The sequence below is a fragment of the Eretmochelys imbricata genome, chromosome 1, assembly GCF_965152235.1.
Source record: "Eretmochelys imbricata isolate rEreImb1 chromosome 1, rEreImb1.hap1, whole genome shotgun sequence".
Classification (NCBI taxonomy): Eukaryota; Metazoa; Chordata; order Testudines; family Cheloniidae; genus Eretmochelys; species Eretmochelys imbricata.
Genome location: NC_135572.1, coordinates 344,718,850 through 344,741,511, shown reverse-complemented (window position 1 = coordinate 344,741,511; position 22,662 = coordinate 344,718,850). Strand labels below are relative to the sequence as shown.

At 45.8% G+C, this 22,662-nt stretch overlaps 1 protein-coding gene across 3 annotated transcripts in view; it reads right to left on the bottom strand.

Annotated features, from left to right (window-relative positions):
* FRMD4A (FERM domain containing 4A) overlaps nucleotides 1-22,662 on the bottom strand; it is a 292,885-nt gene that overhangs the window by 243,507 nt on the left and 26,716 nt on the right. The window contains exon 1 of one of the 3 annotated variants that reach the window (XM_077836340.1): nucleotides 18,539-18,712. The exons of 1 other annotated variant lie outside the window; for it this stretch is intronic. In XM_077836340.1, coding sequence (XP_077692466.1) covers nucleotides 18,539-18,712 — 174 coding nt within the window. Of the gene's footprint in view, nucleotides 1-18,538; nucleotides 18,713-22,662 lie in introns of those variants that run through there. One more of the 3 variants, XM_077836350.1, reaches the window with a different exon arrangement.

The following is a 22,662-nucleotide window of genomic DNA, read 5'->3' as shown; positions in this document are numbered from 1 at the left end:
CTTTCATTGGGGTGGTGTGCTAACACAGGAGGCATGGCACCATTAAGTGATTTAACTGAGTCTGATCCAAAGCCCTTTAAAGTCAATGGGAGTCTTTCAATCCACTTCAGTGGGCTTCCGACCAGGCCCCTAGAGCAGTAGAGAGGGACCCACCAAAATTCACATGTGAATTTTGAACCTCCAAAGTTTGGCGTTGGTCAGATGTGGGATTTGGGTTGGGTCAAGAGACAGTGCTGCATGAAAGCAGACAATAGTACTTTTAGAAGGCAGCGGAGAGAGACTGGGACCTCAAGCAATGGGCTGCTCCTGCAATCCTGAGTGCATATAAGCAATCCTTACCCATGTGAGAGGTCCCAGGGAAGACAATGAGGCTACTTGTGTTTGAAGGGGTTAACAGGATCAGGCCTCAAGAAACAATGGCTGAAATCTTGGCTCCATTGAAGTCAATGGGAGTTTTGCTGTTGACTTCAGTAGGGTCAGGATTTCACCCAACAGCTCTTTCACATTTTACCCTTACGTAAACCCCTTCACTGGATGTTGGGGGGATGAATTAGTTAGCTTGTGTTAAGTACTTTGAGTTTAACAAGTGATCAGTTTTACTGTCACTGTTATAAAATTTGAAGCCAGGGCCTTCTCTGTAGAGCCCATAATGAGAATGCTACTCCTTGGATAGCACAGTTCATCTGTGGCATCCTTCAAGTCAAGGTTTATTACTTCCTTTTAGTGAGAGGTTTTGTGAGTTATATTTACTTATGCTGCATTATTGGGTGATGCAGTGTTCAATTAAAGCACTCAGCAAGGTTTGCTTCTATGACCTTCTATACCAAAGTGCAGACTGCTACCACTTGAGCTCAAGGACCCAGGCACTGAGCCAAAAGTGCACTGAAGTCACTGGAAAGGCTTGCAGTGCCTTTACTGGGTTTTGGATGAGGTCAAAGATCCATTAGCTGGAAGAAGGAGCGGTTGGTGGTCCTCTATGGAGCAACCACAAAGAGAGAATGCACATTTGCCAAAGGGATTACAATGGGATAGGACATTTCATAAGCTGCATGAGCATCTCACCACTTTCTGTTCCATTGCTTCACCCTAGTCATCACTTACAGAAACACATATCACTTCATAACAATTAAAACAAATCCATATACTATTTTTCCTGCTCGGAAGACAAGAAGATTCATTAGAGCACCGTACATGACAGATGCCAGGAAAGCATTCACATACAGTGGTGATAGGCATGGTATAAGAATCTAAATAAAACAAACAAAAATATCACCACCTATGATATTTTAACTTCAAGATTCTATTAACAATTGATTGAGAGAGAGATTCTTGCTCTAAATTATTTTAACAAAGGTATTTTTACAGGGAAACATAGTGGACTGGCTAATGTGTTTGTGTACTATTGCCCTCTAGTGGACAGAATCAGAACTACACCAGTGTGTCCTAGCCCCCAAACTGGTAACCTCTAAGGAGGGTCTCCTTTAGCTGAAGTAGTAGGGACCTTGCAGCTTTTGAAGTGGGAGGAGAATTGCTAGCACCAGGATGGTCCCATTGGCCATTGTATGCACAGTACTAAGAACATTACATCTTAGGTGGCCCTTTAATTGTTACAACAGACAGCTTTACTTTGCTTCCTTCTCCCACTCTCTTCTTGCCACCACATTAGACCTTGGCTTTGTGACGTGGGAAATCAGTTCAGTGGGGGAATTCAATGGTGGTGTTTTCTAAGCAAGGAGGTGAGGTAACAGAGGCACCTCTTCTATTCAGATGGAGATAGATCTGACTATAGCACATCACTTCCCACAGCCAGGTGGCAGCGTGCGCTACTGAATAAGATGCTGCATCTGGAGTCAGAAGACCTGTGCTCTAGTCCCAACTCTGCCACTGACTTACTTGTGTGAGTTTGGGCAAGTCACCTCATCTCTGTTTTCCCTCCCCCTTACCTATTTAGGGCCAGCTGGTGAACCCATCATTGGTGAGCAGTTACACAGCAGTCAGTAGGACTCCCGCAAATAATGGCTCAGCAGTGGGAGGGAGGATTTTAAAATGTAGCCTTTAGATTGCAAGCTCATTGGGTCAGGGACCATTTCTCTCTCAGTGTGTTTGCACAGTGCCTAGTACAAGGGGGACTCCAATCTCAGCTGAGGGTCTATGAGCTTCTGTAGCAGAAATAATTAATAAAAGATCTCAAGCGGCAAAATCCCCCTCTTCAGTTCCATGGAATATTGTTTACATTAGCTCCCTTTCAGGAATTCAAGATTTTGGCTGGGCACTATATTTAGCCTGATAAACTGCAGATATTTTTAGGTCATTTGCCCTTTGACACACCAGTATATTTCTCTGAGGAGAAAATTTCAGCTCTCTCATAAATGATGGGAAAATACAACTCCCAGAAACTCTAATGGTTCTAAAATTGGAACCAGGAGTTCAGAACCGACAAGGATAGTTTACAGTATAAATATATTCTGTGTGTTATGCCAAATGCTTAAGGCATAGTGTCAGGGACCCTCCAGTTAAGCTTGCTGAGCTCAAATGTTTTCTGACAGTTAAGACCTCCCACTTATTTACAGTTTAGCTTTTACCATAAGAGGAAAAGCAGTTGCTGAGAACGGATCATCTCAAACAGAACATGCTGAAAATATCACATACTTACTTAGTGAAACATTTGCTGAAAAGCAACATCCAGAGTGTTGTGTGTTTTTTTAAAGCCCCTTAAGTTTCCATATCTGAGTCAAGTTACAGGGCTATAATCCAAAGGGAGAATATTTCTCCAAAAAGGGTTTTACATGAAAAAAAATCACTTTTTAAGAGGATATGATTGAGGAATTACTGAAATATTTATGAATGAGATAATGGTGGCAATTAAGGAACTTTTCAACTGAGGAATGCTTGACAATATGATGAACTGCTCTAGACCTCTCTCTTCCAGTGTGAATAGATTCCCAGAATGACCCTTTTCTGACTTGAATTCAAGGCCAGCCCAAGCCGCGCTATTTATCCAAATCCCTTATTATCTCCAAATTGCAATGGCTGATCTGATATAGTGGCACCTGGACCCAAAGCATCCCTGGTTTGGTTTTGTGACACCTCAGCTTGACTAAGGTTTTGCAGAACCAAACCTCACCACCAGTCCTGTCTATACTCTATGTTGTTATGTCAGCTGTGGTTTTATAAAGGATGCCTGAAAGCCTCTCAGAATTCTTACATCACTATTACAAAAATAAGTCCGTCAATCCAAGTACAGTAACACGCTTATAAAAATTCCAAGTACCAGCAAACAATCCCTACCCCAACAAGACAGCTATCATGGTACTAGCATGGGACTGACCATACAAATATATTAAGCCTTTGGGTGTACATGGTTTGAACTAGGCGTTTCCACAGGCCTGAGCAGACCTCACGCAAGGTAAGCAATGTTGGCTTATAGTTGCAATAGATGGTATATTTGCCACAACCCAGGCTTTTACAAGATCTGCCAACCTGGCCTATGAAACTCACAGTGGTCATCAGCTCTGATGGAATAACCACCACAGGGTTGCATTTGCTAACTCTTTGCAAACTCAGCTTTGCAGGGGTTATACGTTTATTGTTTGTGACAGAGTTTACAAGTTAAGCAACCAAACAGACATCTTGTAACTTTTGCCAGGTGTCTGCCAGAAGTTAATCCCCCACTGGGGTACCAGATGGGTGTTTACAGCATGACATAATTTGACCTTGGAGAACTTTTCAAATTTGAAATGAAGCATTGTGAAATTGGCCTGATGCATCAGTTCTCCTTGAGGGCTGGTTACCAAGACCAGCTTGCACTATGTACAGCCAGCTGTTTTGGAGTTACGAGTGGACAAAATGCAGTTAACAGACTTCTCCAAAACAGAAGAAACAACTAACCCCCTCACTGAAAAACCCAAAAGCAAATGTTAAAATCCTACGACAAAAACAATTTTTTTTTTGCCTAAGAATTTTCAAACTCAGAAAAAATAAACTTTTCTGCCTTGAATCTTATCATGAGAAATTTCAGAGTGTCCAGTGGATGTGTTAAAAAACGAGACGAAGGTCAAAAACTATAACTTTAATCACTAATGAAATGTAGGCAGGACTCACAGAAGTGCCGGTAAAGGACTGAGCTGTATTTCTGGTCACAGTCACATTGCATGGGTCAGGGTTACAAAGGGTTAACTCCCTTGTCACATGACAGTGGGTCAGTATTCCTCAACTGTAGTGGCTATTGTTATAACTACCAGGACTGCCACCCCAACCCAAGTCCCCACTCTCTCCTTTCACTCTATCAGAAGACAGTGATTTTTAAGTGTCTAATTCAGGCTTGTTTTTCCCAAACACGCCCAGTACCCCAGAACAAGATATTTTTCTCCTAACAGTTGAGTGCCATCTTTTGAAAGTGAAGAGCGCTTCTGCATAAGTGCAGGTGATTCATCCTAACATTTCAGATCTAGCCACAAATAAAATTAGGGAAGGATCTCACTAAAGACACTAATCAGCTCCACGCCAAGGAGTGCCTCTTCGCTGCAGTACAGCATTGGATGGCTTCTTTCGCAGAGAGGAAAGCACATTTTCCCATGGACGTTGTCTTTTACGAGGCAAAAGAAGCTGATGAGTGCACTCCCAGTTTGGAGGCATCTCGAACCATAGCATTAGCCTATAGATTAGTGTACACTTCTCTCTTGTGAAGAGGAAACCCACCAAGGGCCAAATCACACAATACTTACTCAGGCAAAATTCCCCACTGGGTTCAAAAACTTCCAGAATACTGTGCCTCATACAAGAACACTACTGGGGAAAGGGACAGTTTCTTTACCAGGAATGGGCTGCTGGGTAAAGCCACTGATCTTTTTATTACAGACCAAGTAATGTGAATTTGAACAGTTGAAGTGAGTTGGTGTTTTGTCTGAATATGGATTTCAGGATCTGGTCCTAGGTAGTCTAGCTATGGGGGAGCTTGGCGTTGGTTTCCACCAATCATGGGGTTTAACAGGATTCCCCTTGGGGTTGAGTGACTATTATGCACAGGCCAGAACCCTGGGTGTTTGTCATTTTTTAGGTGGATTTTATTTCTCATTGGGATTGTCCCATGTGGGCAGAAGCAAAGAGCAGGCGTTGGACAGCCCAGGGGAGGGGCAACGGGATTCAGAACCTTTACATTTTGTCATTATTCCAAATTCATTCCAGGCCAGTGTCAACTGAAAGTTATTAGTATCTGCTGTCTGGTTGGTGGCCCAAGCTGATGTTCTCACTTGACTTCCTACTGGTCAGGAGTTGACAATGTAAGAGACTATCTCCTCACACAAAGTCTGTACTGGCCATCTCTACTCCCAAGGAAAGAATGGACCTGAAGGATCCTTTTACCCACAGAGGAGGTCCCTGCAAATCTAGGTTGTAACAGGGCAGTGTGGGGGAAGCTTCCACTGCTGTAGACCATGCTTTGTTTCTTCTGTAGATAAACCCTGCAAAGGAACTCAGTCTCCACACCGTGCCATCTGATCCCTTTCCACCAGCACTAAAAATGAACTTAAAATGGTACAGGTAGGACGATGTGGTTTTTGTTTTTGTTTTCCATGAGAGTTGGACAATTTGTGACATGACTGTGTGAGTCCTGCAAGGCTGGGTTTGCAAGGAGTTAGTGAACGCAGCCCTGCAGTCCTACGTGTTTCTTTATTGGCTCACTTGAGCCTCCAAATGGAGTCCCCCAAAGCAGTCTATTCTCCTCCACTTCCCCCCTCCCTACTACTGGCAAGCCCCTAAGCCTCTTCTCCCATCCCAAAGCCCCCTGAAGGTAAGAGGGGTTGATGGTGTTTTGGGGCCAGTGAGGGAGCCATCTGATGGTAGGGAGATTCCCTTCTCTCTCAGCTGTGCAAACAACCTCTGCTCATATTCACTGAACTTCAACAACTGTGGGCACTTCGTCACATTGAAACTCGAACCCAGGGTTCAGTCCCAGCTGGTCTGGGTTGCGGCCTAATATTCCCCATAGCTCTCTTGTGCTACTTTTCACTGGAAAGAGTCACTGTTCCCCCATGGAGAGGCTCAGCTGCATGGCAAGGGAGGCCAACAAGACGCAGTCTGTGCCAACATTCCCTCTGATTTTTAACAGGCCGTGTGCGCAAAAAATTTCTTCTGTGCCGCTGCCAAAAAAAAAAAGAAAAAAGCCGAAGCCGGAGTGCGCACGGTGTTTTGCCATGTGCGCGGGGTTGAAGATCTGTGTGTGCACGCACATGTGCACAGCTTAGAGGGAACAGTGGACTGCGCGTGCCAATTTGGCATCCTGTGCGGGACGATTAGCACTTGACTTTATTTGAATATTTCATGTTATTAAAGTTTCAGCTTCTTTCCTGCTGGTACCACTCCGCGGCCGCGTTCTGGAGGAAGCAGACTGCGGTGGTGGTGGGGACTTGCCAAACTGCTGACGACCTTGACAGCTCTAGAAAGGCAGGGAAAGTGATCAGGGAAACTGGGCTGTGAGGAGGGAATATCATACAGAGTGAACTTTCTTTTTAAAATGTCTAGTGAAAATACCTCAGGCCAGGAACTTATTGAACACCTCATGTACTGTCTCCAGCCGAGCTGTGAACAGGCAGCCAGGTGCAGTTACTGCTCTTTCCCAGACTGGTTTTATGGCCCACTCAGATTAGTTTTCTGGCAAGGATGAATTTGTTACATGTTTGCTTTTTCTCCCCTCCCTTTCCCACCTCTAACGAGAAGGGGGAGTGAAGCTTAAAAACCAGAAATGTCTTGAATACTTTATGAAACATGTGGGGATAATTATCCCTTTCTGGGATTCTAGTGTTTTAAGGAAAGCAGTTCAAGTCTCATAAATGCTTAAATATGTAGCAATAAAGGTCTCAGGGGCGGGTAGAGAGTCTGCTGATTTGCTGGGCGAAAGCGCTGGGGAAAAAGCACCGCGAGTGCCTCAAAGCTGGGAGTTATATGAGCTGCCTCCCTCTGAAGTGCCTGACCCATTTACAATACCACAGGAGACAGCTCCTCTAGGGCCTGATCCTGGGCACCTTCAATTCCCACCGATGTCAGCACCTTACAGGACTGGGCCCTGGCTGAAGATAGGTTTGTTCATAGAGCCATTGCACAAAGTCTAGGGGCCTGACTCTGATCCCTCTGACACCGGAATCAGATAACATTTAAATCACAAAACAAAAGGAACAAATACTGTAGCAATGTCATGATGCTGGCTGCCATCATATTGTTCATTCCCCCCACCGCATCTGGCGTGTCTGTTTAGACTGTAAGTCTTCTGGGGCCAGGACTGTCCCTCATTCTGTGTTTTTGCTGTGCTTGGCACAATGGGGCCCCATTCTCAGTTGGCCCCTGTGCGCTACTGTAATAAACACAGTAAGTAAATGTTGCACAAGTGAAACTCATTAGTGGACAGATTCCCCCCTCACACCATTGCAAATCAGGAGTATCAATGCAGTTAAACAGGCACAAAACCGAGCATCAGAGCAGCATTAGGCTCATTGACTTCAGAGGAGTCACTCCTGATTTACACTGCTCTGAGAGATCTAAATTAGGCCCCTGCTCTCTCTTCAGCTAGTTAAATGATGAACTTATCTGGCTCTTTTCTTGCCCACCCCACACTCCCACACCCCTAATCCCTTGTTTCCTCAGACCGCCTAGCTCCAGAGCTGACTAGATTAATGTGAAATGCTAATACGCCAGACGAGAAAAGAAAGCAAAGAGCTGGCTTGCTTGAATTCCACATTAATCTAGTCAGCTACGAAACTTTAAATCAAGAGCCCAAAGTTTTACCAGTTTGAAATGATAGGTTTAACATTTCAGCCCTCTCCTTCCTCCCTGCCACATGCGCCCTGGCTCATTCGGCTTTGTAGAGCCGTATGGCAGGCCCATGAAAGGCAGATCGCCTCGTTGTGGTTACACATAATAAAATGTTTTCAGAGAGACTGGAATGAGAAATGACAAAGATGAGGATGGATCTTTCCCATATGCCTCCTGGGGGGTGAAATCCATGTTACCCACATATAGTGCCTGACTGCCTGGCTGTCATGTGTGGGAATGCCAAGTCCCTGTCTCCCTCAGGCTGAGGACAGGGAGTTGGGTGGAGACACAGCCTTCCATAGCTGGTTTCCAAGTCAAAAGCTGCAGCGGTGGCTGCAGTCCCACTGCCACGTGTGAAGGGTGTTAGGGCCAATGCGATCGATGGGCTTGTGGGCCCAGCATCTCCTCCTACGGGCCATCCCCAGTGGTCACCCCTCATTGTTCAGTGAACAGAGTCTGGCTGCTTTGCTCTTGCCTGCTTAAGTGGTTCGCAGAGCTCTGTGTGAGCCTTCGACACAAAGGTGCTGGAACTCAGGGTGCTGGGGGGGAAGGGGAGGGGGCTGCCACACGCCCTGGCTTGAAGTTGTTTCTATTATATACAGGGTTCACAGTTTGGTTCAATGGCTCTCAGCAGCACCCTCACTGTACAAATTTTTCCAGCACCCCTGCTTCTACATCTGGATAAATGTCACCCAAAGCCCAGAAATCCTTGACTCTCACAGCACACAGATATGTGGGCACCATGCCTTCCCTTTGCAGGTGGGGTAACTGGTTCACGGAGAGGTGGAGTGGCAAGAAAGGGCCTCCAAGCTCTTTGCCAGTGCCATGACACTCATTGTAAGAATTAACCTATATGAACAAAAATCAACTACTTTCTACACACTGAAGACAGGTTCCTGCCCTAAAGGTCGTACAATTTTAGTGCTGCACTTGACAGACAAACGAGGATACAACATACACAAAGGGGTAAAGGAGGACGAGGGTTACAGATAGAATATTATTTGGTTACTCAGTTGAGCACATTCATCTAGGGAAGCTGCAGATTTTATTTTCTCTTGTCAAAATGGAACACATTCAGATGGTGTCGGTAGTGACGCAGAGGCAGCGTGCTTGTTAGGACATGCCTATGAGGTACGTAAGTATTACACCCATTTCACAAGTGGTTAACGGAGGCACAGAAAAGTCAAGTGACTTGTTCAGGAGTCCTGGCTCATGGAAGCTTTGAAAGACAGAAGCCATGAATCAGTCTTGTGGTCAAAACACAGGACTACACTTTCTCTCAACCCAGCTGTAGTCTGTTCTAAGACTACATACAGCAAGACAGATTTCAGCCTGCATGCAGAAAGGGAACTCTGTTTCCAGAGTGAAACTTTCTCTGCTAGTAAACATGGTTAGGTGATGAGTTGAGCTCTTGGTTTCATCAACGGAGAACTCTGTGGAATAAAGGAAAAGTCCTGATGTTATTTCTGAAGCCTTTCAAATGGATCTAGAAGACTATGGGCTGGATCAGGGAAGGCCATCCAGGAGTCAATGTAGCTTCTTACAAGCTATGTCAAGCATTTTCAAGTACAAAGGTGTGCTGAGACTTAGGGCTCGATCCTGCCCCACACGTGTCAATGGGAGTTTTGCCTTTGACTTTAATGGGAGCAGGATCAGACCCGAACTGGGGTCTGGAGTCACCAAAACCACAGAACCCTACAGAAATCATTGAAGCCTGCCTGCAGAAATTCTTCCTCCTAGCTCACATAGCCTTTATCCTCCTCCTGCAGCTTCCCAAGAGAACTCTTCCTCCTTGTTCATCCCCCTCCTTGAACTCCATTCCCCCCATCTTACCCCTCTTTCTCGATTTTTGTTTTCACAACCCGTCGTCTTCTCCTTCCTCTCCTCTGGATTTCCTTCATCCCCCTGTTTCCTCTTTCCTGGCCTGCCAACTGGACAGAGTCAAAGGGCCAAATTCAGCCCTGGGCAACTCCTTCCTTTTCAAAGGGAACTGAAATTCACTCACACAAGGTTAGCCTCTGACCCTTGGAGTCTCACAGGCTATAGCCTGGGTCCTTCCCCATGTGTTCATACGTAGACAGAGCTGGATTAAGGAACAGTGAGATCCAGTAAATAGGGTATTAGACAGAATACTGAGACCTTGTTTTTATTCCTGGCTCTGCCACTGACTCACTCTGTGGCTTTGTACAAGTTACGTCACCTTTTTGTGCCTCAGTTTCCCCAGCAGTAAAATAGAGACAATGGTAATCTCCTTTGTAAAGTGTTTTGTGATCTAGGCACAAAAAGCACTGTGTAAATGCTAACTACGGCTGCTATATATTGTCTGTGAGCAATTAAATGTCTGCAAGGTTTGATAGTACAGCTCCACAGAAAAGTGTTCTCTGTCCAATCTCCAGCTTCAGACATGCTAAGAACAATCGGTAGGATTTTAAACAGACTGTAACCCAAACCGACTGTTACTAACATTATCCCCCTGTCTGCTGAACATTCTGACACTGCACAGACATGGCGAGGAAACTAAAAAAATTTGCCTATGGACTCTGAGCTTGAATAAATAGTGAAGGAAAATTGAGAGGTCAATGTATATGCTAGAGTGTTCAGAACTGTATTTACCAAAATCCCGTTTAATTGCTGGTCAACCTCCCTCTCCCCCACACCCAGATCCTTGATTTGTGAATAGTTCCATAAATAAATGCACTGTGTTTATTTCAGTATGGTTCATGGGGGTCACATTAGCTATTCATGGTATTCAGACAGCTTCTGGGTGCTGGTGAAAATGCCCCAGATCCCGACAGTTCCATGAATTCTAGCACAAGCAAATGTTTGTCTCAAAGTTCCAGAAGTATATTATTTGCTGTTTTCCTTTTTAAATGTGTTTCTGCCATCCAGTCTGGGTGCTTACCATGTAATTTAGGTGACCAGCTACAGGATATGAACACGGCATAGAAAACAGTAGAAGTGAACAGTTTGCAAACAACTCACGGGCAAAAAAGTTATTTCATAGACTCGTAGAACTGGAAGGGACCTCGAGAGGTCATCTAGTAGCCCAGTTCCCTGCAAACTATTGTCCAACCTATTTAGTAAACTACGTTCCAGCAATTGGCTCCCAAAATGATTCCCTGAGGAAAAAAAGGACTGAGGTCTACGATTTCAAGGGTGCCCTCTGAATCTGGGAGCATTTCATTTTGAGGTGCCTATCTTCCCAATGAGCGCCCATGGGCCACTTGAAGTCAATTGGTGCGGCAGGTGCTCAGCACCACCGATGACTGGTCCAGTTTCGACACTCAAAATCAGAGGGCACTTTCAATAATTTCAGCCTAAATTTGTAACAAATATTACTTGTAACAAAGAGCCTGAACCACTCCAGCCACATTTGCTTGCTAGTTTAGTTCCAGCTTTAAAGCTAGAGACTGCAATATCTAACGGAAAGGATGCAATTCCTAGCTCAGTCCAGAGGGCCCAGAATAACTCTGTAGAAACGCTGCTATTCCATCTGGGCTTGGCTAATTCATTGATGTTATTATAAACACGAGGCTGATGGTGTGAGATCTGAGAAAGCAAATAAAATACGAATTGTCGAAAATAAAAAGGAGGATGCATTGATTATATTGAGGCCTGCAGTGCCTTTGCTTTGGGCAAACCCATAAAGCTGGCCTTCGCTAGCGTTCTTACGTCAATCTTGGAACGATGCCCTTCAGCACAGTGTCAGCTGCAATTCAGCATATCCGGGCTTAGCAGAAAATAGAACTAGGGGTTGCACTTCGTGGCTGTGCAGACAATATTTAGATGTGGCTTAAGAAGAAAAAAAACCCAAACCTGAAGATTATTTGGCCAAGCCCCACAAATTGTTTTCAGGGTTTGTGTGTTGGAAACGGCACAGTAACCTCTAAGAAAAAAAAAAATCAAAAACTTGCCCTGACCTAACAAAACCAGAGCAAATGCACATTAGTGTTTGCAGGCAAGACTGCCCAAACATTTGGCTATTGCATGCACAGTGCAAAGAGTTAGACGGAGAAGTACCAGTTGGACTGTTGCATTGCGACACACACATTTTTATTCATCCTTGGCGTCAGGAATCAGATGGTAACACAGTTCACTCACTGTTAGATTCAACTGTGATCTAGAGGTGAAAGATCTACTCTATTGCCAGTCCCCTGAGCCATTCAGTCCCCACAGAACTACATCCTCTGAACGAACAGAAAATCCCTGCCCTAATGTTTTCCTCCCCATCAGACGAGTTGTTGCTCTGACACTAGATAGGAAGATCCGTAGAGCAATGGATCCTTCAGCTCCATGCACAGCCTGCCCCAGTCCTGCATGTGGCCATGCAAGAGCTGCCCAGAGCCCATAGCTCCATTTCACGCAGGGGTCTGCATTGCACACACAGCTCTCGGAGACCCTACACTCCCCTTACCTTGCACAGTGGAGCTGCATTGCTTCTGCTGAGGCAGGGGCAGCCTGAAACCCCATAATGCACTACCAATGTTCCTAAGGAAATAAGGAGAAAAGAACTCTGCTTTTTTCCAAATTCCCCTGGATGTGCTGCAGAGATGGGGCATTTCTAAGCCTACCGCCACTCTGGCATAACAATTTGGAAATGTTCTTACATAACCCCATGTAGGACTCTCCCCTCACTCCTGAGCACCCCGTATGAACACAAGGAATGTCATGCCAGGGAAGAACGGTCCCTCAAATCCAGTATCCTGACTCCAGCAGCAGCTAATGCTGGATGCTTTGGAGGAAGATGTAAGAACTCCAGCCTAATGCACTCATTGCGCCATATTAGATCATGGAGGGGCGATTTCTTTCACACCCCTCTTTAAAACTCTCCCCTTCTCATAATATCTTTAAAAATCTGGACAGTGGGTAGCAGCTGGTTGTGCTCACCATAATCACCTCATGGTTTCCTTCTGCTTCCTCGTCCACTGTCTCAGACATAGATAGTCCCTGTCCCACAGAGCTTACTGTCTTTTTCTTCTGTGCTTGGACAGTGCAATCACTCTGCACACTGCTATAATTCAAATAATACATTTCATCCTGACCTCAGCTGGTATTCACCTTATGCCCTGCAGCATGAGGACTGATAGACCTGTGGACTGGGGCCTGCAGTTTGAAGGGGCCCTACTGTAGCTGTGAACCACGGAGCAGCAAGCAGGATGCCGCAAAGATGGCTGCTTCTTGCTGCTGGGTCAGGACAGAGGGAGAACCACCATTTGGGCCCAGCCAGTGGCTGGGAGGAACAAGACGGATTCCTTTCACGAAGCTGGGTGGTAGCACTCCGGAGACACCAAGCCCATTGTAACCTTATTTCACCCTGATAGTCCTTTATGATTTTATAAATGATCTGTACATCTGTTGTAATCACCATCATAAAGCGCTAGATGGGTGCAGAGATTGCAGGCAGTAGCCCTTAGAATCATAGAATATCAGGGTTGGAAGGGACCTCAGGAGGTCATCTAGTCCAACCCCCTGCTCAAAGCAGGACCATCCCCAATTAAATCATCCCAGCCAGGGCTTTGTCAAGCCTGACCTTAAAAACTTCTAAGGAAGGAGATTCTACCACCTCCCTAGGTAACGCATTCCAGTGTTTCACCACCCTCCTAGTGAAAAAGTTTTTCCTAATATCCAACCTAAACCTCCCCCACTGCAACTTGAGACCATTACTCCTTGTCCTGTCCTCTTCCACCACTGAGAATAGTCTAGAACCATCCTCTCTGGAACCACCTCTCAGGTAGTTGAAAGCAGCTATTAAATCCCTCCCCATTCTTCTCTTCCGCAGACTAAACAATCCCAGTTCCCTCAGCCTCTCCTCATAGCTCATGTGTTCCAGTTCCCTAATCATTTTTGTTGCCCTTCACTGGACTCTCTCCAATTTATCCACATCCTTCTTGTAGTGTGGGGCCCAAAACTGGACACAGTACTCCAGATGAGGCCTCACCAATCTCGAATAGAGGGGGACAATCACATCCCTCGATCTGCTCGCTATGCCCCTACTTATACATCCCAAAATGCCATTGGCCTTCTTGGCAACAAGGGCACACTGCTGACTCATATACAGCTTCTCATCCACTGTCACCCCTAGGTCCTCTTCCGCAGAACTGCTGCCTAGCCATTCGGTCCCTAGTCTGTAGCTGTGCATTGGGTTCTTCCGTCCTAAGTGCAGGACCCTGCACTTATCCTTATTGAACCTCATCAGATTTCTTTTGGCCCAATCCTCCAATTTGTCTAGGTCCCTCTGTATCCTATCCCTCCCCTCCAGCGTATCTACCACTCCTCCCAGTTTAGTATCATCCGCAAATTTGCTGAGAGTGCAATCCATACCATCCTCCAGATCATTTATGAAGATATTGAACAAAACCGGCCCCAGGACCGACCCCTGGGGCACTCCACTTGACACCGGCTGCCAACTAGACATGGAGCCATTGATCACTACCCGTTGAGCCCGACAATCTAGCCAACTTTCTACCCACCTTATAGTGCATTCATCCAGCCCATACTTCTTTAACTTGCTGACAAGAATACTGTGGGAGACCGTGTCAAAAGCTTTGCTAAAGTCAAGAAACAATACATCCACTGCTTTCCCTTCATCCACAGAACCAGTAATCTCATCATAGAAGGCGATTAGATTAGTCAGGCATGACCTTCCCTTGGTGAATCCATGCTGACTGTTCCTGATCACTTTCCTCTCATGTAAGTGCTTCAGGATTGATTCTTTGAGGACCTGCTCCATGATTTTTCCGGGGACTGAGGTGAGGCTGACTGGCCTGTAGTTCCTAGGATCCTCCTTCTTTCCTTTTTTAAAGATAGGCACTACATTAGCCTTTTTCCAGTCATCCGGGACTTCCCCGGTTCGCCACGAGTTTTCAAAGATAATGGCCAATGGCTCTGCAATCACAGCCGCCAGTTCCTTTAGCACTCTCGGATGCAACTCGTCCGGCCCCATGGACTTGTGCACGTCCAGCTTTTCTAAATAGTCCCTAACCACCTCTTTCTCCACAGAGGGCTGGCCATCTATTCCCCATGTTGTGATGCCCAGCGCAGCAGTCTGGGAGCTGACCTTGTTCGTGAAGACAGAGGCAAAAAAAGCATTGAGTACATTAGCTTTTTCCACATCCTCTGTCACTAGGTTGCCCGGAGAGCACAGCTTACCAGTGAAATAGTTTAGGTGGTTTCCCACCAGTACATCTCAAAGCCACCCGCATACAGTAATTCGGCAGTATTGGCACGCTGTACTCAGCAGACAGCTGCTACTTGAATGTATTGAGCTGCAGATCAGGACTGTGTGGGACGACGGTGCACTGACAGAGCCATATCTGGAAACGTAGGGTATGTCTACACTACAAAATACCACTTGCGGCTAGCCCGGTTCAGCTGTCTCGAGTTTGTGGGGCTTGGGCTGCGGGGTAGTTTCATTGCCGGGTAGTTTCATTCCAGGCTTGCTCTGGGACCCTCCCAAACCGCAACAGTTACCTAAGCTTAGCCCGGTGCTATCAATCTGCGACTGCCCTAGACATTGAAATCCAGCCCCCAGAAATCACGCATATATTTTCCTTCTCCTCTTCCGTTCCCACCCACTCTCCAAAACATGACATGACTCAAGCAGGAAATGCTTCAAACTCTGGCACCCTCAAGCCAATCTCATGATAGGTGAACCAGTAAGTCTCCCACAGCAAATGCAGTTGTGCCCCTGGGTTATTAGCTCTATTTTGTAACAGTAAAGCTGAAGCTCTAAGAAACAGCACAAAAGGAAGGGAGATTTGAGTGCTGGGCAGAATGTTGTCCCTAATTTGCACAGAGCTGTATAATTCTTTTTTAAGGACAGTTTAGTCCTGTGGCTGATGTGCACAATGCTTTCAAGATGAACTAGCATCAGGGAATCAATATGCTCCAGGCAGACAAAACTAGGGTAATTGAGGCATTATTTAGATCAGCTCAATAACAAGCAGCTGAAAAAGTCTCAGTTTCAAAGTAGGAAATGATTATGCAGGCAAGCTCTCTGGCTAGTCACAATGTTATTAAAATATCATGTCAATGTTTAGAGATGGTCAGATATCGGGGAAAATTATTCACAGAATACATAAAAGCACTGTGTTGTGTGTCAGTAAAGGTCAGTCTGTTGTAATATAGCTTAACAGAAAACCTAAGAAGCAAGACAATCAGTATTACGTACCCACTACTCCTCCACCCAGGTAGCTTATCTACCACCATCACAACCACAGAGAACACCCCACAACCTTAACTCTGGCCAAGGATGGATGCGTGCCTTTCAGCACCTCTTTTCCTCAGATTCCAATATTCTCCCCAACCAAAACACACCAGATTTGCCCCCCACTCCTTCTGCAAAGTTCTTGGAATCTACACACTCAGGTTTAGGGAAGATCAAGTGGTTTTGTGGCCATTTTATAGATGGGGAAATTGAGGCACTAAAGCGCAGTGACTTTCCCAAAGTGAAGCGACTTTCCCAAGGCTACAGAATGTGTCATTGCCAGGATTGGGATTGGCCATGAGGCCTGTCTCCTAAAAATCACACATTTATCCATACCTGACTTGAGCCCTTGGCTGTGAAACTAGGCTAGAAATCCCACAAGAACAGACAACTTCACGAGATTTCTGCTACTACCAGTTCCAGAAATCTTGAGGGCTCAATTCTGTGAAATGCTGAGCTCCCTCAAGCTTCCCCTTGAAGTCAGTGGAGTTGAGGATGCTCAGCACCTCACCAAATCAGCCTCCCCCACTGCAGTCTCTCTGTCAGCATTTTGGCACTTATGCTTCCATTCCTTTCTCCAACCAGGCAGCGCAGAAGAGCTTGAAAGTAAGATGTGATCGACAGCAACAAAATAAGGAGGTGTGGATTGTATCGAAGCTCCAGAAAGGTTCACAGGTTCTATCTGAAGAATGGGCAAAGGTCCAGGTCGGTTCTAAATCTATCCAGCCCTGGGCAGTCATTCCTAATGGATGTCAGTTTTTAGAATGCATGCACCAATGTTTGGCCATGTGATTTCTCTGGCTGTTCTGATGAATGAATGGGGTCCCTGCAATCATTGTACAGTAGAGTTACTGCTTGTGCACATTGTAGAAGAAGCAATTTAGTTAAACAGGGTGAGCCAGGTTCACCTCTGACTGCAGGGCAAATCCTGCAGTAAAACCGTTGACGTCAAAGGAGTTACACTGGGGTTAGATTGGTGGCTTGGATTAGGGACCCACGCAGGGGCATAAAGGAACTATCATAGCTGAGTCAGCATGAAGGGGGAACATCATTTGCTGCTGGTATAGGCCGGCAGCTAATTACTAGTAACTCCCACTTCCAGGGCCAGGGGTAAGCAAGAAGGGAACTATGCCTCTCAGAAGCACAATTCCTTTCTTGTGTTCCTCTGGGGTGCTGCAGCCACATTCTACCCCATACACAGAGCATGTGTCAGACTCCATTCAGGAACTGGGGATTTACACTGGTTTAAGGGAGACCAGAGCACAGCCAGAGTGTTTGGCTTTATTCACATGGAGCATGCATCAGTTCATTGCACTAACTTCCATGCAGCTTTCAGAAGCAGTCTCTGACACAAATACAATCAGCATCTACCAGGGGGCAAAAAAAGAGGGACTGGGGATTCATTCTGTTATGACTATTCATTGATACCTTCCAGGGCAAACTGGTATTTTAAAAAACCAGCTGCCTGTGCCTGCTGAATTCCAAACAATACTGCAAATCTGTGGATAAAGTTAGGGGGACCAAAGCATTCAAGATTGGTCATAGTGGGAATGAACCAAAGGTTGCTGAAATCCATGGAAAGAATTCCAGTGATTTCAATGGGCTTTGAATCAGGTCTATTATGCACAACTGTGCTGAACATGGTGACTCCCAATGAGCAGAGAAGGCACACACTAAGCAAACGAGTGTAGCGAAAAATGCCTTTTCCAAACACAGATGTGGATCCATCAATACAAGGTCTGATGTTATCTCAGTTATACAGTCCAATCTGTGACCACCCTAAATGTCCCGACTCAGTTGGTTAGCATTTCCCTTCATTAATGAGTAAAACCTTGCAAAATTGCCAGGAAAAATCTATTTGCCCACTCTTACCATAACGAAAAGAAAAAAACCACACACAGTATTTTACACACCAATCCAATTAAAACCAATATTATTTCAGATCAGCAGGTGAGTAGAGTTTTGCAAGGCTGGATTAGTACATAGGACTTCCACTGTTTAATTTTGTTACATTTTAAGCCAACTTTTAATAATTTTCTGCATGCAAATGATAGTTCTTCAGGGCTAGATTCAGCAGTTTTATTCATACTGAGTGGCACCCTACTCCTTGTGGAGCCAGTGGGAATACTCAAGGAGTAAGGTGCTACTCAGCATGAGTAAGGGTGGCAGAGTCCAGCCCCTGGTGAATAGAGAAAGTTTCATGAGGAGAATTTATGCAGTCGAATGCAGTCCTGTGATCCCTACTCCAGGCCAGAATTTGCCTACCTTATGTATACACTAGGGTATCTTCGAGCTTGCAGAACCTGGCCCTTAGTTTTGACTCAGGCAGAACTCCCCTGGATCGCAAACTGTTTTTGTCTGTCCCCACATCTCTTCCTATTTGTGCTGAGTAGCCTCAATTCCCATTGACTTTAATGGGGAGCTCACAGTGGTCAGCATTTTGCAGGACTGGGTCTTGCCTGACTCCAAGCAGGGACTGAGTCAAGGCCTTGGGATTTGGCCCAGGGTTTTAAAACCATTGCTCCCTACCTGGTAAACTGCTCTGGAAATGCACCATGGCTTCAGCATCAGCTGCAGGACCCGCAGATTTCCAAACCGGCAAGTCCTCAGAGCCCGTGAAGTCAAGTTCCACACCAGGCTGTCCCAACTGTAGAGCAGATCCTCAAAGCCAAAGAGTACGGCAGCCATGCCAGCTAGTCTCATGAAAGACCCAGCACCCCCTATCAAAGGCAGTTAGCTAATTCCTAGACTCCTTATGAAATGCAAGGTTCAAGTGTCACAACGATTTCCATCAAAGGAGAAACAGCTGCAGCCAAAATAAGCCGGTTGGGATGTTTCTTTCCCCTCCTTAAGGAAATTATTTCTTCCATGGATCCATATGTATCTTCTCAAATCAAATTCCGCTGCCCCCAGGAATCACTAGGGACAAGGTAAAAATATCTGTCCTGGGACAGGCAGGGAATCAGACATCCCTCGCAAAGGGCTTCTCGGTTACTTTGCATCTCACTTCCCAGCTCTCTGCAGTGGAACCAAGAAACATACTTAGATCCAAAGTCATCACTTAGCTTTCAAAGTGCTGGGATTCCATCCAGGGGAAAAAAAATAAAAGCAGCTCTGGCTCCTCTCTGCCAACATTCCCAAGACATTCCGGTTTTAGGCTTAACTCTTTCAAATGCTACAAAAAACAGCCGAGAGGATGGCTTTGTAACATGCAAAATCTTATCCTTTATTTTAACACACTGAATAACCACTGAATATTGACACCAGGGTCTTTTTACTACAGTGCTGGAGTCTTTACGGTTTTGGGACACATAATGGTACTTAGCACTTACATAACACTTCTCACGTTCAGAGTGGCATTGTCATTAGCTGAGGGCTTGTGACTCCATTAGAAAAGTGGCATGGGTTAAACCAAATTGTTTTAAAATCAGTCTAGTTAAACTTGTGTAAACCCTTAATGTAGACACATTTAACCAGTTTGGGAGAGGATTAGCCTGGGTCCCTGTATTACATAATTAAGCGAGGGTGAAACTGACTTAAGTACGTTTACATTAGCAGTCTCCACTGGTTTAACTAAAACCAGTTAATTCTACTGGTGCACCTAATATAGAACCTGTCTAACCAAACCTCCTAACACCTCTGGGAGGTAGATAGGTAAGTATTAATATCCACATTTTACAGATAGGGATGTTAAGGCAGCATTAAAGTCATTTGCCCAAGGCTACACAGCAAACCAGGGGCAAAGTTAGGATTAGAATTCAGGCCCACCTGTCTCTCTCTCCATGCTGCTTTCACCCTTCCATTCCACACTGCCTCCTGTAAGGAAAACCTGTCAGAGGCAAACTAACATGTACAGGGCCTGATCTTGCAGCTAAAGGGTGTTGATAGGTGAGCACCTGATAGGATCAGGCCCAGGGGCAGTTGAGCCCATAGGAGACAGACACTGGGACCTTGCAGGACTGACCCACAAGACGATGAAACCTGAGTATTCAGAGGTTCTAGAAGAAGACTTGACACCTCAGATGGTATCAAGAGAGCAAGCGAGAAAGTGGGGAGGGAATGTTAATTGTTCGCTTATCTTCCACAGTTTATAGAACAGTTACTCTGATCTTTGAGGACTGGAAAGACTAATACAACTGGCACATAATAACAATACCACAACCAGCTCTGTATCAGCTCATTCACTAGTTCGGTGTAATGCTAGGAAAATACAGCTGCAAAATTTATGTTCTCAGCCTAATTGCTTCTTCAGGTTTTATAGCAGCATCATAAAAATCATAATATTTCCTTCTGACTTATTAGATGCAGTTCATTCAGTAGCACATCATTTTTTCTCTCTCTTTCTGTGGGTCTTTTCCTCCTCTCTGTCTCTGAATCGGTCTGCCCGTTTCTGAACCTTCCCATCCCTCCTTACGTCAACTTATGTACCTGTCTCGGGGTCTCTCTCTCTCTTGGTAACACTGTCCTTGTTCTGTCCAGCAATACAGAGAGAGCACTAGCAGCAGTTCCATTAGAAAGCCCCATTTGGAGGAGGTTTTTATAACTTGACTAGAAAACGTTTGCTCCGGGCTACAGTTGGCATATAAGATCTCTGTCTGGGAGCACTAAAGAGAAAGAAAAAGAAATGTGTTTGATTAAACAAAAACGAGGAGGAAAGAATCGGAGAAACCGATTGCTCCATAACGTGAGCTAACTGCTTTGGTATTCTGAAAAATGGGGGAGAGAAAAACAGTTATGCTGCCATTTTTAAAATTAGCTACTACACATGGGCATTGAGTCTGTCCATATGGCTCTGAACAGTTCCATCCCAAGTATATAATTACACAATAGATGGGAATGGTGCTAAAGGAACCCTTCCATGTATTGATTACATAATACGACTTTCCAAAAACAGTTTAGCTCTGTATTTATTTAACGGATAGATGGGGACAGACTCTGCAGCGGGCATTAGAATCTACTGGCTATGTAACGAGCATTTTAACTCGTAGATTTATCTGCTCAATTAGAACAACCTGTTCAATCTCCTATGGACTCTTCCTGGCCAATTAGACGCAGAATGTTATTTTTGGTCGGGGTGGGACATTTCCTGAATACAGATTTACCAGAGGAAACCAGCTTACAATGAAATTCAAACCATGTGCATTGCTCAGGCGAATATAAGGCAGATCAGGGGTTCTCCACCTTTTTCTTTCCGAGTCCCCCCGCCGCCCCGCCCAACTTGCTATAAAAACCCCACGGCCCACCTGTGTCACAACAAATATTTTTCTACATATAAAAGCCAGGCCAGCATTAGAGGGCACCAAGCAGGACAATTGCCCATGGCCCCAAGACACAGGGCCCCCTGCAAAGCTACATTGCTCAGGCTTCGGCTTCCACCCTGGGTGACAGAGCTCAGAGTCCCATGCTTCAGCCCCATGTCGGGGGGCTTCGGCTTTCTGCCCTGAGCCCCAGTGAGTCTAATGCTGGCCCTGCTTGGCGGACCCCCTGAAACCTGCTTGCGGCCCTCCCGGAGGCCCCGGGCAGAGAACCCTTGAGTAGATCATGCTGTCCTAGCTCTGAGTCTGGTCCTTCTGTGATTGGATCTTCCCCTTCCTGCATGGGCAGCCACTTCTGTGGTACCACACCCCCTTTTCATGGATTCACACCGGACTCCTTACATGGGGCGGGAGCACACAAGTCCTGCAGGAGACCTGTACAATAGTTAGCGCCGCCTGCGGCTGTATTAACTTCCTTGCAGAGGCCTCTACCCTGTCACACCCCACCCACTGTGGCTGTCCACTTCTCAGGTTGTTGTGCTTGGGGTCCACCGCTGTAGCATAAACGCCCTGAAGGTGTTCTGGGTTTACTGTCTGCCTTTTCAGGGCCACATGATAGTGAAAGTCAGACACGCAGACAGACTTGGCACAGGGTTCTAAACCTTTGCTTGGCAGCGTGAGAACTATACAGATTGAGATGAAATACTGAACGCACCTCTCCACATTTCCCTGCCTCAGTTTCCTCACCACTCTGGAGAGTTCTTTGGGGTTGGGCAGAGCCCTCTGTGGTACGCAGGATCCTTCCCCTTTCAGCATGTGGCATCGCTTCAGAATCATGGAGCTGCTTTAGATCAGCTAGCTTTCTCGGACCTTGGCTGGTCTCCCCTACCGTTAAACTGGACCCCCTTGCTGTGAAAGCCTGCCCAAAGCTTCTTGAGTGTCTATAGAGTTTCTATGTTCCGCTGCTGATGATTTCCCACTCTCCAAGTCACATGCCCTCTGCAGAGAACTTAGTCTCCTCGCTCAGGCAAGCTCCTTAGTGTAACCGTTGTTTGGTCAGAGCGCAGTTGTTAATGTTAATGACGGACTATTATCCCTGGTCTGGTAGAGACATACTACAACCCTGTCAGCAGTGGTGGATTCCACATCCACATAGTGACATTCCATCCATGAAACAACTCTTTCATAATAATTCCATAACGTCAACCAGAAATTCATATGTTGTACATGGACAGACACCCCGCCCCTCCCAAATTGTCACACCCCCATAACTCACACCAACAGATTATTTGCTCATTGTCCCACCCTAGTGGACAGACTTTGTCTGGAAGTTTATACTCCCTCTGAGCTAATGGAGCTGGTCCTTTAGCTCAAGCAGCAGACACTCATGCTTTTAGA